The 18,392-nt window shown below is 31.6% G+C and overlaps 1 protein-coding gene across 1 annotated transcript; it reads left to right on the top strand.

Moving 5' to 3' along the window:
* Positions 1-1,342: 1,342 nt before the first annotated feature.
* On the top strand, positions 1,343-17,516 carry LOC129950000 (UDP-glycosyltransferase UGT5-like). Its single transcript, XM_056061758.1, has 3 exons — positions 1,343-2,068; positions 16,455-16,623; positions 16,700-17,516. Exons 1-3 carry the CDS (start codon positions 1,395-1,397, stop codon positions 17,423-17,425), a joined length of 1,569 nt encoding a protein of 522 aa, XP_055917733.1. The 5' UTR covers positions 1,343-1,394; the 3' UTR covers positions 17,426-17,516.
* The last annotated feature ends 876 nt before the right edge of the window (positions 17,517-18,392 follow it).

Raw genomic sequence — 18,392 nt, 5'->3', positions numbered from 1 at the left:
TATTGTTTTTTTTTAGAGTTTAATTTAAAAAAAACTGTCAATTCAATTTTTTTTTAAATTTTATCCAATGTTGAAAACAATATTTCTTATAAGATAAAATAAGTGTAAAGCCAATATTTCAAATTTTTGAAAAGATATTTGAGTCGAAAATCAATTTTTAACAACTTATGTAAATATTTTTTATGTTTTTAATTTTTTGTACAAAAACTGTCAATTCGATTTTTCTCAAAATTTATCCTCATGTTGAAAATAATATTTCTCATAAGTAAAAATTAATAAGAAGCTATTATCTCAAAATTTTGAAAAGATATTTGAGTCGAAAATAATTTTTTACCAACTTTTGTTAATTTTTTTCGGTTTTTATTTTCTTGTAAAAAAAACTGTCAATTCGATTTTTCTCAACATTTTTCAGAATGTTGAAAACAATATTATAAGATTAAATAAGTTTGAAGCCTAAATTTCAGGTTTTTGAAAAGATATTTGAATCGATATTCAATTTTTACCAACTTTGAGTAATGTTTTTTTAGATTTTTATTTTTTATAAAAAAAAACTGTCAATTCGAATTTTCTCAAAATTTTATCAGATTTCAAAAACATTATTCTTTGTTGCAAAAAATTGTTTTCGAGATGAAATCATATTTTCGTCGTAAAATTAAAATGGATTTTTTTTTCAAAAAACATACTTTTTAGAAATAACGTTACAATATATTATATAAAATTTAATTCAAGTCTCTAGTGTTTTTGGTTTGTAAGATATTTAGGGTTAACCAAAATGTTCACCTTTTTTCAAACTGCTATGGTAAAAAAACCACCTATGCAATTTTCTTGAGAGCCCTTTCTGCCTTATTATCTGCATAACAAAATTTATTTGAAATCGATATCTCTTCTGGTTCTTGAGCTATGGACCTTGAAACGTCAAGAAATGTCAAACAAATTTTTTTGACAAATCGGACCCATTACAATAACTTCCTATGGAAATTTAAAATATATTAGTAAAAAATATGTTTTTTTTTTTAAATTTAAGCCTTTTTTTAAGTTCGTAAGGAAAAGTACTGTAATACAAACACGTCTGCACGACCGAGTTGTGAACTTTATTTTAATTACTCTTTATTTTGAATAAAAAGCTTGATCTCGAGAATGCGATCATTTCAAGTAGATATGCGCTCCATTTCTATTAAGTCATTCTTTATTAAACTTTTTTTACGATAAATAAATAACAAATACCTAAGATTGATAGGGTAAGCAATAAAAAAAAACACCATAAGACCAAAACAACCAAAAGCTCTATGCACCCTAGAGCTTTTTTCGCAAATTGTCAATTCATAATTCAGTACTCATTCAGACTCGGCGTCGCAAGAACCGCTAAGCTCGTTCTATATAGCTTCCAGCCCGATATGGCTGGTATCAATTCGTTAAGTTGTGGTTTCTCCCTAGTCTTTTTGCTTGTTCTAATATTTACATCCCAATCCAATGGCGGTCGTATACTCGGCCTCTTCACGGCTCCGTCGAAGAGCCATATGATCATACATACCGCCATAGCTGATGCTATAGTCGAAAGGGGTCACGATGTCACTGTCGTCACCAGTGGACCCATTCCAAAGACCAAAATCGACTATCGACACATAAATCTCAACATTGATGGCATCTCACCTGCCCAAATGGCCAGGTCCCTGAACAATGGCAAACCATCGTATTCGGATTTTATGACTTTTGTCGCAACCATCACTGGAATTGCCAATTCCAGTATTCATCATCCGACCATGAAAAAGCTGATGGCGGAGGAATCTTTTGATTTGGTGATTCTGGGATATTTTTTCAATGAATTTCAACTTGGAGTAGCGGCACATTTTAAATGCCCTGTGGTCATATCGTTTATGACACAACCCATAACTCCATTGAATGGATATGTTGGCAACCCTAAGGAAATGGCTTATGTTCCGAATTTGTTCTTTGGGGGCGTAAAGTTGTCGGGATTCTTCTCGAGAGTGCAAAATTTTGTGTCGACCTTGGTATTTGATGAAATTGCGTATCCATTGATATCGGAACGTACACAAGCTGCTTTATATGAGTAAGTAACCTAACCTATAGTATCTGCATATTAGATGGAATATAATGATTTTAATTATAACCCGGAAAGCTCTGAAAGCTCTAAAATATGCATTAATTGTTACGCATCGTAGAATCTGATAGAATTGTTGATAAAAAGTATTTGTTTATGAGATCATTTTCTCTCTGTTTCGGTGATTTTTGGACATTTACAAAAATCTTCATAACCTAAAAATCAAAAGAGTAATATTTGAAATCTCCATGCAAAAAATGTTACTCACGGAAATTAATTTCTTAAAAAAAAAATTATTCCAGTAGCTTAGTTTTGTACCTATTTTAGGTACCGATGAAATAAATTATCTGTAAATTCAGTTTAAGGGTAGGTATGTAGGGCGCAAGAACTTGCTTATGTAACAAAGAGTCTGTTAACAAATATTTTCTGTAATTTCAGATTTAAAAATTAACTTCCAAAAAAACATTGTTTTCAAAAATTTTAATTTCATTTCTCCAAACAACTTTAGTTTTTCAGGTTTTTTATTTTAAAATCGTTAAAGCTGTTTTTTTTTTTTTTGGATGTATACATTTGTTAGTTTTAGTTTAAAAATATTTGTAGTATGTAGTTATTTAGAGCGTATTTAAACGTTTAAAATTCCAAATTCGTTATAATGTTACAACCCTTTTTCGAAATACCGAATTTAAAAAACCAGATCTTTAGTATTTTCTTTTTAAATAAAAACAATGAAATTTTTGATCATCATTTATTATTGGACAGAAAAAAATTAGTGAAATCGGTTGATTGATTCTTGAGAAAACAACGAAAGAAAAGAGGGTGCCTTTTGGAGCAAGACACAAATATTTGTTCCCATTGTTTTTATTGGAAGAAGGCAAATTAAGAAAACAAAGTTTAAAGAAATTTTTTTTTTTTTGAGTGAATTCGAATTTTCGACTTTTGATCAACAAATTTGTTTGGGGTCTACTGATATTTCTAGTATAAGAAAAACTAAAAAAAATGGCCTTATGCGAATTGGCTATAAACCTTAGTTGACAAATTTTAAGTCAATCGACCCAACGGTTTGGGCTGTAGGGGCCAAGACAGGCAGACAGACGGACGGGATGGGTTGATCCATTGTTTTTGACTCCTCTAGCATCATAATGTCATGTTTGATTTGAATCTAGAGTTCAAAATTTTGTACGAATGCAATATCTGCCATAGAGTTCCTATTGTCGCAAGTAATTTTTTGTTATGATTGTACCTAAATGTGAACTTTTGTTTTGAAAACTCAAATTTAAAAGACCTAGCACCATTAATAGTATTCAATACTTAACAGAAGAATTTTGCTCTCCTGAATTCGAATTTGATCTTTTTATTTCTCCATAACGTCGAGTTTTGAAGTAAAACTCTTTGAAAACCTTAAAAAATCTTTAATACTGTGGATTGTGGATTTAAGTCAAGTTTAAAACACGACATAGTTTTTTAAACAGGAAATCATTTGAAGCAAACTATAAACATTTATCTTCTTAATGCAGTTAAAATCAATTTAGTATTTCTCTAAGTTTTCAAAAAAGATTATGAGTCTTCATTTAATTCTAATAAATTTTGATATTTATGCTGACATGGTTTTGAAAAAAACGTTTTAGAGTAACATAATTTCCGCATTCTGAATCTAATTATTCTTAAGTTTTGAATTCGATATCTTTCGAAATCCTTAGAAAATAGAAGCTGGGATGCGACCCACACTGATCACTTCCCATCCCGTCTGTCGATTTGTCTTGCTTAAAAGTTTGTAGGTTTTCGTGTTGGGTTAAAAAAGTTGTCAATTGAATTAAAAATTTTACAATTACCAACAATATTATTCTTAAAAGGAAATAGTTTAGGTTGAAAATCTAGTTTTGTTAAATAGATTTTTAGTCGAAAACAAATTTTCAAAAATTTTAGTAGTATTTCTTAAATTTTAACAAATTGGATGAATGCATTTAATTTGCGAGATATCAAGAACCGATATCAACTTTTACCAAATATACGTATTTTTTTATGAAAAAATGGACGGTAAGATTCTTATTAAAAAACTACTGAATATTGAGAACAATATATATCCGTAAAATAAAAAGTTTGAAAACATTATTTTTAATTTTTAAAAGCTTTTTGAGTCGTAAGTAAATTTTTACCAAGTTTTAGTATTGTTTTTTTTTTTGTAAGAAAAACTGTTAATTCGATTTTCCTTCAAAATTTACTGAGTGTTGACAACAGTATTTTTTAAATGATAAAAGTAGTTTAAAGTCAAAATCTTCAAGTTTTGAAAAGATATTTGAGTCGAAATTCAATTTTTACTAACTTTGAGTTATGTTTTTTAGGTTTTTATTTTTTATAAAAAAAACTGTCAATTCGATTTTTCTCGAATTTTTACCAGATTTTACAGACGTTATTTTTCGTTGCACAAAATTGTTTTGGAGATACAATCGTTTTGTATTCATAAAATTTTCGAGGTGACAAATAGTTTGTTTTCAGTTTTTTTGAGTTATAAAAAAAAAACGTTAATTGGAATTTTTTCAAAGAATATATTTGTTTGGTATCAAGCTAATATAAAGCTAATATAGAATAATTTACAATTAATTTATATATAAAATTCAAGTCTCTAGAGTTTTTGGTTTGTAAAATATTTATTGTTAACCAAATTTTTCACTTTTTTTTAAAACTGCTATGGTAAAAATACCGCCCTCGCAATTTTCTTGAAAGCCGTTTCTGCATCTTTCTGTCTTATTATCTGTATACAAAAATTTATTTGAAGTGGATATCTCTCCTGGTTCTTGAGTTATGGACAGCAAAAAAATCTTTTATTTCGACTCTAGGGCCCTTGAAACGTCAAGAAATGTCAAAATTTTTAATTTGACAAATCGGACCAATTACAAATAACTTCCTATGATAAGTTAAAAATAAAAAAATAAATGTAAGTTTTGAAAAATTGTTGACTAGGGCGTTCATAAATAAAGATTTAAAAAGAAGCGTATTTTAAATTTAGAGATTGTCAAATATTATATAATTTTTTTCATTTTAAGCTAAACTAATTTTAAAAATAACTTTTTAATTTCTTAGGACAACATTTTTATCAAATAAAATAAAATCCTGTATTCAAAAATATAAGAATTAATTAAACTGCAGTGCATAGATTATTTATGTACAATAAAGTTGAATTCTTCTATAAAAATATTCGGAATTGGTTTAATGTTTCATATCGTTGCAAAAATTTTCCATCTCATGATTTCAAAACTAAAAATTCAGCTTTGTTTAGGCTTTAAAAATCACTGATTTTTTTTCCGATAGTATAACAAAATATTCAAACAAATATTAAAGCCTTAAATATTAATTTATTAAATTAAATTACTCGTCTTAAAAGTTACACACTCCATTTAGACTTATAATTATGTTACATAACACAAAAATAAAATACGTAATTTTACTAATTTATTAAAATCAATTGCAAAATCATATTTATTAAAATCCATACAAGCTCTTGTGACAGGATTATACTTAGCACAGTCACGAGGGCGCAATTTTCTAGAAGGCGCATAAATAAAAAACATAGATAAAAAAAACTGAAAAGTCAATATTAAAATTCAAGACATCAAAAGCAAAAAGTATTGGGTTTAAGTTTCTTTTCTGAGGAAGAGGTTTTAGATCAATTAAAATACACCTCGTCTCATAACATTTGGAACATGGAACATTTGAATAACCAAATATTTTTCGTAAGGCAAACTTTGTGAACCTTTTTTGAACTTTTTCTATACGACAGATGATCGACCCACTAAAGCGGCTCCATAAAACAGTACAATATTCTAAATGTGGTCGGATGAGACTAGAATAAAGAGCTTTTGATGTATAGGGGTCCTCGAAATCTTTTGAATTTCGAAAAACAAGATCGCATGGTCTATGTGATTTGACAAATTCATTTTAGAATCCAAGATTACGCCTAGTTTATAGTTATAATGGACTGTGATTTCTAGAAAATATCAAAACGCTACATTTCTATTTGTTAAAATAATGCCCACTTACACCATTTTATTAAAGTATTTAAATCAATTTGAACTTTTTTTACATCGTTAAGTGAATTTATTTTACTGAATATTTTCAAATCGTCAAAAAAAACATTCAGAAAAAGAAAGATTTAATGGTAAGTCGTTAATAAAAATGATAAAAGAAGTGGTCCAAGGTGACTACCCTGAGGAACATCCGAAAAATTTATAATTTCCTCAGACATACCCATTATCAATTTTTACCACCTGTTTTATATCTACTAAACGGCTTTTTATTCACATTAGCAGCTGAGAGTGAAATCCATATCTCTTGTTTTTTTAAGAGAACACTATATTGAACGCGATCGAAAGCCTTTGAAAAATCAGTGTAAATAGTGTCGACTTGAGAACGCATTTCCATCTGTGATAGACAAAAATTTGAAAATATTGATAAATTTATAGTAGTGGATCTACCTTTTAAGAAACCATTTTGGTAAACTGAAATATTATTGTGAATTGTATGGTTCACCTTGGAGGCAAACGGGAATGATAGGGGATCATTTTTAAAAATTAGTATTTATGGTTCCGAATTCCTGAAGAAAGACACTGTCCACTGCGTGTGTTTGGCAGAAGGGTCAGCTGTCGAAGTGTTGGGGACACTTAATGATACCAACTTTGCCGCACACCGTGATTTTAGGCGCAGATTTTTGGACGCTGTCGGGCATTGTACCGGATGTCAGGTCACGAGAGTGGAATTTTGCCGAACAGAGAATTGCTGTTTCGGTATGTTCTATTATAGAACGATTAGAGTTGGATGATAGGGAAATAAAAGCTTAAGAAACATTAGTGGAGGATTCATTTAGGAAAATACCTGAGGACTTAGGTTGCACAACACTAGTTGAACACAAAGTTATCGGCAGAGCCGATAAAACAACGGTACTATCCGGTTTTCCCGGTAATGCAGGTTTATATAGATAGAGAACTGTTAGAGGTAGGAGTTATTGAGAGATCGACAAGTGCTTGGTCATCTCCAATATTGTTAGTAAAAAAAAAGATGGCACCTTCAGATTCTGCGTAGACTATAGGAAGCTAAATAAGAATTCGGATAGGGATGCGTATCCCTTACCGTATATAAGCTCAATTTTAGATAGGCTTCGTGGTGCTAGGTTCTTGTCTTCACTAGATACCAAGTCGGCGTACAATACAATTTGTTTGTTACTACAGCATCGAAAACCTTAATCGAACTTTTTGAACGTTATTTATGAAGGGGAGTTATTACAGAGTATTTCCATTTATCTAAGAGCTCACTATTACTTAAAGAAAGGTAAAATATTATAAAAGGTGGTGTAGCAAGTATATTAGCACAAGTTTTTAAACGAATTGGTTTAATATTGTCTGGTGAAATAGAAAAACTTTTATCAAGAGATAAAAGTACTAAAAGTAAGACTTGTAAGACATTGTCTTCAGATAACTGCAAATTACCACCATCAACCATATGATCTAAATTTATTGTATTAGCAAAGTCTTATTTTAGATTAATAAAATTAGATTTAAAAATCCACGCGAAGTTTTTGAAAATTGTATTAATATCATCGGACAAAACATTATTATAAGCCCTGCTAGATGGAATCCCAGTTGAGTTTTTTTTTGTGTTAATAAATGACCAAAAACTCTTAGAGTTATTCTTAAAGTTCGAATCAAGACACGAAATGGATTGCTTCTCAAATAAACTTAGTTAAAAAACTGCTGTTTAAAATAAAAAAAAAATGTTAAAAAAATATTAAGTTATTGATATTTTTTCTTTACGAAAATCAAAAAGCTACTGTTAAACTGGTCCACAAAAAATTTTTCACTACACTTTTTCAATTGCCTAAATTCAAATCCATCTTCAAATTTAATATAGCACGTCCGGATTTTGAGATATTACTTTTACAAATTCGAAAAAACACGTTTTTAAGGGTTTTTGAGGATATCGACATTTATGAAGAACATTTTTTTAAATAATTTCGTGATTTTTTTTTAAAACGTATAATCCCATAAATTCAATATTCAGTAAAAGTATTTCTTTCGTTTCATTTAAAATATTCAAAATTTGTTAGATTTTGTCTCTCTCTTTAAACTTTAAAGCATTTACGCTAAAACGGGTTTCAACAGAAAAACTAAAAGGTTTTGAAAGTAAGTTTTATTATTATACCAAATCTATTGTCTAAAAAATTCTATTATATCAAGTATGTTGAAAACGGTAGTTTTAAAACTTGAGCAAATAGTAAAAATTCAAGCTTGGTTATGAAAACAGAACTAAAACTCCAAAAATTATATTTCAAAAGTATGATCGTATTAAATTCAAGGTTTGCTTAAAATTTTAATATAGAGTCAAATTAAGACTAAGAAATTGAAATTGATAAAGATTTATATTTTGAAAAATCACCGAACAATTAATTGTTAAGAGAGTAAGTAAGCGTATTAACTTAGCCCTACAACCCCCTTTTTTGATTGTTTTTTAAAGGGGTTTACGATCACGAATTGTTTTCCCGTCAACACGGGATCTCTAATTAATCGATTAGGACTTAGGTAGATCTCAGTTGATGCTCTGATCAAAGCGAAGGTAGCAAAGATTCTATTTCCAAAAAGTAACCGACATTACGACGAAATTTGCTTAATTTGAATATCGCGAAAATAATAGGACAAACAACTCAGCGAGTGGAACCAAAGCGAAAGATGATATTCAAGTTCAAGTATACAAAAAATGTCGCTCTTTTTATAACATTTATTTGTTTACGACAAGGCGAATTCAATACTGGAAAAATGGCGACTGGTATAATTTGCGCGCAAGATTTAAATTCAAATAAGTAGCAAACTATTTAGTTCGTTACAATTTTATGGCAATTATTAATTGTCCAATCAATAGTGAAGATTATACTATTTCTGAATACTTTATAGTGCTCCAAAAAATGGCATGTTTTAAAAGCCTGATTTAGTTAAAAAAAATTTAAGGTTAGATTTGAATTTCGGAAATTTCAATCCTTCAAAAAAGTATTGTATTGTTTTCATATTCAGTTCTGTATTGCTGTCATAATTTAGTAATGTTTCAGTATCATATTGAAAAATCACTCCACATGTTAAATCACTTCACTCTTGCTATAGGGCTTCCGAATATTGTGTATGTACAAAAATTATCGAAATTCCAATCATCTGCTAGAATTTCGACTCAAAATAAAACAGATGATGATTGTGAGACCCTTAAGATTAAATTGAATAATAAAAAACTTCTAATATGTAAATGCTATGCTTTGCTTCTTCCAAAAAAAGTCCAAAATGCTTAATTTAATTTAATTTAATTATCATTCCATACACAACCCAATTATTGTGGACGCTTTACTAATTTCAATAAAAATATGCGTCGTCATTGCCAAAACAATCAGTATCACCAAAAATATAAGCGCGTAGAAAAATGGAAATTCTTAAAAATAGCGTCAGTTCTTTTATTGTTGCCTTTGGAGAATAACAATAAATTTAATCAGATGTGAGTCGCATGAGTATTTTTTGAGCTTTTATTTTTGATTCGAACAATTGTAAACATCTCGAGGCATGAGGTATTCGTCATATATTGGTCTGGTCGTAACTTATTCCTATGTAGAATCATGTTTCAGTTCTCCGTCAGACTTTCGTACCGTCGAACGTAGTTTTTGTATTCCCAATGGCTGCACAGCTGCCCAGTGTTGTATTCGTTGTATTTACATCGCTTCTTCTTCTCGCGTCACTATGTGATTCCGCCAGAATCCTGGGTCTCTTCACATCACCATCCAAAAGCCACTTACTCATCCACACAGCAATCGCTGATGCTCTAGTGGAGCGGGGCCATGATGTGACCGTCGTCACAACAGCTCCCATCCTCAAAAAGATCATCAAGTACCGTCACATTAAACTTGATGTCCCCGGCTTCCCACCTGACTACCAATCCAAACTCATGGCCGAATCAGGTCCACTTTATAAGAAATTTGGAAAGCTCATACAAATTGTCACCACCAATGCCAATGAGAGCCTCCATCAGCCCGAAATGCAGGCCCTAATGGCAAATGAAACCTTCGACTTGGTCATTTTGGGATATTTCATGAACGAGTTCCAGCTGGGAGTGGCGGCACATTTTAAGTGTCCAGTGATAGTGTCGTTTATGGCTCGGCCTGTGACGTTTATAAATAATTTCGTTGGCAATCCGAAGGAGATGGCGTATGTGCCGAATTTGATGCTAAGCGGGGAGCAGCCGATGGACTTTTGGTCGCGGTTGAAGAATTTTCTCTTCACTTCGTTGTTCGATGATATTCTGTCGCCATTGATAGCCGCTCGGAAACAAACTCTTTTTTACAAGTAAGCGAAGTGAGTGAGTGGAATGAGTTTATAATTTTCGGTGAGTTTTTTACTCAAAACTGGTTGTGAGAGAAAAGACGCATATGGCCTAAAAATAGAATAAGTTGGTAAACAAGTTGATAAGGCTTTGTTTTTTTTTTCTTATTTTTTTTATGCTGGTCTCTGCGGTTTTTGTTTTGTTTTCAAAAATACTCTTTTTTTAGCTTGTGAGTGAAATGTGAAGTCAAACTTTTGAGGGATCATTTGTTGTTGTCATCTGGAAAAATATGTGCTCATACTTTTAATTAAAAACATTAATAAACAAATAACAATTTAAGAGTATTGATATTGAGTGAGAAGTTGTTCACCTATAAAAACACAAAAACTCATTAAAGCTTTTAAAAGTTCTTATTGAGTTATAATGTGTGTAGCTTAAATTTGCAATGATAAGTAATTATTATCAAAAATAGAAATTTAAATGTATCGATATCAGTTATCAGTGATGAGGTACATTAAAAATGATGTCTCAAGTTTGAAGTGAATACATGCTATAGGCATATTTCGATTTCGTGTAGGTTATATAAAAGGGTGTCCCAGATTTGAAGTAAGACTTGGACTTGAACACAATTTGCAATTGGAAGCTGTCGAAAATTATGATTTACTTAATAAGGGCGGAGAATATAAGTAACTATATTCTTTAATTTTATTTTAATATCACTTTTGTAAAATTTTTCACTGACGATTAAAAAACTGTTAAAAAAGAGGCTGGGATGTGACCCATACTGTTAACCGTGTTTTGTAAAGGGTGTCCCAAAATTAACGCAAGATTTGAATTAAATAGAAAACGCCGTTTTTAGTCTTTTGATAGTTATATTTTTATTGACTCGTAAAGTACATAGGATAGGGTTATGTATAGAATAACACAAGCCTCCACGGCTTTGCATGCACATGCGCACTCTTTTGTTGAAATTTTCCATGACCATTCTGCATAATTGTGGCTGAATTTCGTTGATGCAGCTTTGAATCTCCTCCTTTAATGCACGGGTGGTTGTAGGCTTGTTGACATAGACTTGTGATTTCAAATAACCCCATAAAAAGAAGTCTAATGGTGTTAAATCACACGATCTAGGAGGCCAATTTTGATCACCGAAACGAGAGAGTACACGACCTGGAAATGTCTCATGCAGTAATTGAATTGTTTCACGGGCTGTATGACATGTGGCACCTTCTTGTTGAAACCACATATTGGACACATCAATATCATCCAATTTTGGCAGAAAGAACTGTGTAATCATGTCGCGATATCGAGCACCAGTAACAGTCACTGCTTGACCAGCATCATTTTCAAAAGAATAGGGCCCAATTATGCCTCCAGCCCAAAATCCACACCATACAGTCACGCGTTGTGGATGCATTTGTTTTTCGACAATCACATGTGGGTTCTCCGAACCCCAAATGCGGCAATTTTGGCGATTGACAAAGCCATCAAGATCGCTTAGGATGATTTTGCTCGAAAAATCAGGTCCATTTGTTGATGTTCAATAATCCATTCAACGAACTCTCTTCTATGTCCATGGTCATTAGGCTTCAATTGTTGTGTTAATTGAATTTTGTAAGCATGAAGACACAGATCTTTGGTGAGTATACGCTGCTGTAGAGAGGTTCATGAAATTTGCAATTCTTGTCTACGACGTCGAATTGAGGTTCCTGGATTGTCAGCAACACTCTCACGCACTGCTTCGACATTCACATTTGAAAGGCTTGTTTTGGACGACTAGTGTGTTTGGCGTCTCCAACGGATCCAGTCTCCATGAATTTTTCAATTAATCTCTTCACAGTAGACGAAGTTAAAACACTATTCCGACTATATTTTGTATGAAATTTTCGAACTGCAGCCGCCAAGCTTTCACTATTTTTGAAATGTTCTTTAATAATGAAGACACGTTGTTCTATCGTGTAACGCTCCATTTTTAATAACCCTATACTGTTAACTGTCAAATTGCTTTTTTTTAGGGTTGCAACACTTCACTCCACAAATGGATGAACAATTTTAAGTCAATATCGTTCCTTTTAATTGCGACATATGGGAACTATTTGACAAGTTTTGCATTCGTACAAAAGTTCAAACTCGAGATTTTAATCAGATATGACATTAGGATGGTAGAGAAATCGAAAAAGTGGGTCCCCCATTTACTGAGTCTCTCTTGGCTTCTACAGCTCAAAGCATTCTGAGGGTTGACTTCAAATTTGGGAATTAAGGTATCTAGCTTATTCGCGATGGAATTTTGTTGTCATGTCTTTTTAAGACGAAGATTCATATTTTGTCAAAAACAACCGGATAGATTTTTTTGTCAAATAGTTGCTAATCATATTTTTTTTCATTTTTCTTCTTTCAATATAAAACAAATATTTTAGTATTGCGATAGAAGGTCAATTTTGATTTTTAAAAAATATTAAACTTTTTTTTTTGAAATTCGATATCTTAAAAATTGGTCATAATTTTTTTACAAAATTGAAATTTAAAACGTATATTAATAAGTTATAAATAACTGCATATTAAAAATAATTTTAAGCTAAAACCAAAAAAAAAAATATGTATAAAACAAACGCTTAGAATACAAATTTTGAAAACTTAAGGTTTTTTAGAAATCAAATGGTGTTTAAAATTTTGAAAACGAACTCTTTTTTCGGAGGTAAATTTTTAAATCGTAAAGTATAGTAAATATTTTAAAATATAATCTTTATATACATGAGCAAGTTGAAACAAGCCAATAGTGCATTTTATAACTCATAATACTTGAGTTCTTTTTAGTTTTTTGTAGGTTTTCGTGTTTTGTAAAAATGTTGGCAATTGAATTTTTCTAAAAAATATTACAAGTCAGAAACAACATTTAACATATGAAAAAATAAGTTTGATTGCAATATATGGTTCTATTACCGAGATTTTTAGTCTAAACCCAATATTAATCAATTTTAGCAGAATTGTTTGAATTTTCAAAACAAAATGTGTTGTAGATTATTATTTGCATATAAAATAAAACATACAGGTCTAAAAATCTTCTAAAAATTGTAACAAATTTGCAAAATAATATTTTTGAAAAGGTAAAATTAGTTTGAAAATAATATCTTTAATTTTTGAAAAAGTATTTTAGTCTAAAACAATTTTTACCAACTTTCAGAACTGTTCATTCAGGCTTTTAAGTTAAAAAAAAAAATTGACCAGATGTCAAAAACGTAAATTTTCGTAGCATGACATTTTTCTGGTGTTAATATGTTAATAGATTTGTTTTCCAAAATTTCATTTTAATTTAATTGATGTCAACTAAAATGTTTCCTTTTTTTAATTGCTACAGTACAAAAATAATCAACTCAATTTTTTTGAAAATGCTTTCTGCATCTTTCGATAATATTATCTGTTAGCAAAATAAACTTGGAGTCAATATCCTTACTGGTTCTTGAGATATGGACCACAAGCGCACGCTTTAAAATCTCTGATTTAGATCTTTGGAACGTCGAGAAATATACACAAATTCAATTCAAATGATTAAAATGACTTTGGGAAGTTAAAAAGAGGCGGGCCCATAACTCACATTCATAAAATTCCATTGGTGTCCGCTAAAAAATGTTGTTACAATTGAATATTATTATTTTAAAAAAGCATGCAATTCAAAATTTAAGTTTGAATTATTTTCTGACGAGGTATATTCGAGAATTTCTCAAATTAAAAATTTTGACATATCTCGACGTTTCAAGGTCCCTAGAGTCGAAATAAAAGATTTTTAGAAATATGTCTGTGCATGCGTGTGTACGTACATACGTTCGTACGTCCGTACGTTCGCGACGTTTCTTTCGTCGTCCATAGCTCAAGAACCAGAAGAGATATCGATTTCAAATAAATTTTGTTATAAACGGTGATTTTTTAAGAGCTAGAGAACTTTAAAAAAAAAAAAAAACGCATAAAATTTGCAAAATCTCATCGATTCTTTATTTGAAACGTTAGATTGGTCCATGACATTTACTTTTTGAAGATAATTTCATTTAAATGTTGACCGCGGCTGCGTCTTAGGTGGTCCATTCGGAAAGTCCAATTTTGGGTAACTTTTTCGAAGTTGGAATAGTTGCTGGCTTATTTGTGTAGACTTTAGACTTGACGTAGCCCCACAAAAAATAGTCTAAAGGCGTCAAATCGCATGATCTTGGTGGCCAACTTACCGGTCCATTCCTTGAGATGAATTGTTCTCCGAAGTTTTCCCCCAAAATGGCCATAGAATCGCGAGCTGTGTGGCATGTAGCGCCATCTTGTTGAAACCACATGTCAACCAAGTTCAGTTCTTCCATTTTTGGCAACAAAAAGTTTGTTAGCATTGAACGATAGCGATCGCCATTCACCGTAACGTTGCGTCCAACAGCATCTTTGAAAAAATACGGTCCAATGATTCCACCAGCGTACAAACCACACCAAACAGTGCATTTTTCGGGATGCATGGGCAGTTCTTGAACGGCTTCTGGTTGATCTTCACTCCAAATGCGGCAATTTTGCTTATTTACGAAGCCATTCAACCAGAAATGAGCCTCATCGCTGAACAAAATTTGTCGATAAAAAAGCGGATTTTCTGCCATTTTTTCTAGGGCCCGTTCACTGAAAATTCGACGTTGTGGCAGATCGTTCGGCTTCAGTTCTTGCACGAGCTGTATTTTATACAGTTTAACCCCAAGATCTTTGCGTAAAATCTTCCATGTGGTCGAATAACACAAACCCAATTGCTGCGAACGGCGACGAATCGACATTTCACGGTCTTCAGCAACACTCTCAGAAACAGACGCAATATTCTCTTCTGTACGCACTGTACGCATTCGTGTGGTTGGTTTAATGTCCAATAAAGTAAACTGAGTGCGAAACTTGGTCACAATCGCATTAATTGTTTGCTCACTTGGTCGATTATGTAGACCATAAATCGGACGTAAAGCGCGAAACACATTTCGAACCGAACACTGATTTTGGTAATAAAATTCAATGATTTGCAAGCGTTGCTCGTTAGTAAGTCTATTCATGATGAAATGTCAAAGCATACTGAGCATCTTTCTCTTTGACACCATGTCTGAAATCCCGCGTGATCTGTCAAATACTAATGCATGAAAATCCTAACCTCAAAAAAACCAACCTTTACAAATAAAAGGGCAGAAATGTGCAGAAAAGGATCTCAAAAAAATTGCGTGGACAATATTTCTACCATAGCAGTTTAAAAAAAGGCGAACATTAACCTTAAATATCTTACAAACCAAAAACGCTTAAACCTTGAATAACATTTTACATAATATATTGTGATACCAAACAAATATTTTTTTTGAAAAAAATCCAATGAAGGGTTTTTTATAAATCAAAAAAACTTAAAAAAAATATGCCACCTCGAAAATTTTACGAATATAAAATGATTTTATCTCTAAAACAATTGTAGATATTGGCTTTAAACTACTTTTATCGTTCAAAAAATATTGTTGTTAACATTCAGTAAAATTTTGAAAAAAAATCGAATTGACTGCTTCTTTTTACAAAAAAATAAAACTCTAAAAAAAAAAACAATACTAAAACTTGGTAAAAATTTACTTTCGACTCAAATAGCTTTTCAAGAATTTAAAATATTGACTTTAAACTTATTTTATTTCACAGAAATAATTGTTTTCGATTTTCAGTAATTTTTATATAAAAATTCAACAGTTTGTTTTTTCATAAAATATAAAATCTACAAAAAATAGTACGCAAATTTGGTAAAAATTGGTACGAGTACATATAGACAAACTTTTAAGCAAGACAAATCGACAGACGGGATGGGAAGTTATCGATGTGGGTCGCATCCCAGCATCTTTTTAATTTTACAATTATCCCCAATATCTTGAATATGAAATAACCATAACTTTGAAACATTCTGCGACAAATTTTAAATTGGTTACCTTTCATTCATTACAACACACAATTTATTCACCTAATCATTTCTTGGTTGATAAATTTTGTATTACTCAATACTAATACGTTTTTTTTTTTAAATTATAATTTTCAGTGCCAATTTCCCAGCGGGAAAATATCCCTCTTTCGATGAGATGAAGAGGAATATATCGTTGGTGTTTACTAATCATCATTTCAGTCAGGGACCCATTCGACCAAATGTCCCGGCTATGGTCGAAATTGGAGGTATTCAAATTAAGGATAAACCAGATCCACTTCCTGAGGTAAATAACAGAAATGTTTGATTCTATTTCTTCTATTTCTGCACATCCTAACATTTTCATTTTATCTTTATTTCAGGATTTAAAGAGCATCTTAGATAATGCTAAAAATGGAGTAGTTTACTTTAGTTTTGGTTCAAACGTCCAAGGCAAATACCTAGACAAGCAAAAGGCCAAACTAATTTTCGACGTTCTCTCGAAACTCAAACAAACCGTTCTCTTCAAATGGGACGATTCCCCACCACCAGGCAAATCAGCCAACATCTTCTACAAAACCTGGTTACCCCAAGATGACATCCTAGCCCATCCCAATGTCCAGCTCTTCATTACTCACGGTGGTGCTGGAAGTGTTGTCGAGTCCCAATATCATGGAGTTCCAATGGTTGGAATACCTCTCTTTGCCGAACAACACACCAATGTGGCAACAATGGAAAAAGCTGGTTTCGGTCTAGCTGTCGATTTTCCCACCATCAGTGTTGAGAGTCTTGGCAAAGCTGTCCATGAAGTCCTTACGAACAAAATCTATCGCAATAAGGTTCAACGATTTTCTCAATTGTACAAGGATCGTCCAATGACAGCCAAACAAACTGTTGTCTTCTGGACGGAATATGTCCTGAGACATCATGGAGCACCACACATGCAGAGTCCAGCTGTTCACATGAATAATTGGCAATTGGCATCGTTGGATGTTATTGGATTTTTAATTGCTGTGCTGTATGTAGTTTTTAAGGTATCGAAGACGGTAATATTGTTTGTGTGTTCGAAATGTTGTTCGAAGAAGGACAAGAAAAATAAGAAGGAGTAGAGTTAAGTTTTGTTAGGTTATTGATTTGTTTAAAATAAGTATCGAACCAAATTGTAAGCTTTATTTTTGTATAAATAAATGGATGAATGAAGTCGATTGTTTATGTTGCATTCAATCATTGCATGCATAAGATCTGTAATTCTGCAGATAACACATGATTATAAAGGTCAATGGCAGGGACTAATTAAGTATAACAAGCGTTGTTTTTGTATTGATATTTTAACAACATTATTTTGTATTTGATGAAATAAGTTTAAGTACTTCAAAATATTCCTTTGTTTTGAATCCCCCTTTGGGTTGGAAATAAACTAATTCTTAATCTAAAAGGGCAATAGGGAGAGACGAGGAGAAGTGGTTAAGCTTTTACATGAAATAGTGAATGATTGATTTGTGGAAATATTAAGTTCCAAGTCGATTTTAAGACACCAAGCTGAAAAACAGCTAAACTCATTTTGAATAAGGGAACAGTAATGTATTGATGAAATGGTCTTATGAAATTTTGTAACATCAGCATGACCCTTTGAAGATCTTGGGTTATAAGAATAAACAAAAGAGGGCCTAGGAAGAACAAGAAATGGTGTGTGTATGGATCTTGCTAAAAGCTAATGCAGAAAGAGAATATTATCGAGTTCGCATTGTTTTGAACTAGCGGAGTTATAAGTTTTAATGAACAATATTTAGAAGATGCTTATATTAAATTTGTAGACCAATGAAGAGCGTAGAGTGTAAATCAAAGAAATCTGAGTTGATACATTCAATTCAGAGTAATAGTTCTGATGTAGAAACTAGACTTGGCTAGAGTACTCAAGGAGACATCTAATGAATGTGTTTTGATGAAACTAAGGGATGATCAAAATCGACTCGAAAATTTAACTGACTGCTGCAAATAACTCCTGCATCTAAAATAAATAAATTGTTCGGCACAACAGTAAGTGGCTTACAACTCTGAACTATTCCTGTGTGCGAA

This window comes from Eupeodes corollae, chromosome 3 (assembly GCF_945859685.1).
Source record: "Eupeodes corollae chromosome 3, idEupCoro1.1, whole genome shotgun sequence".
Classification (NCBI taxonomy): Eukaryota; Metazoa; Arthropoda; class Insecta; order Diptera; family Syrphidae; genus Eupeodes; species Eupeodes corollae.
The sequence above is the reverse complement of the archived record's forward strand: the minus strand, read 5'-3'. Positions and strand labels throughout refer to the sequence as shown.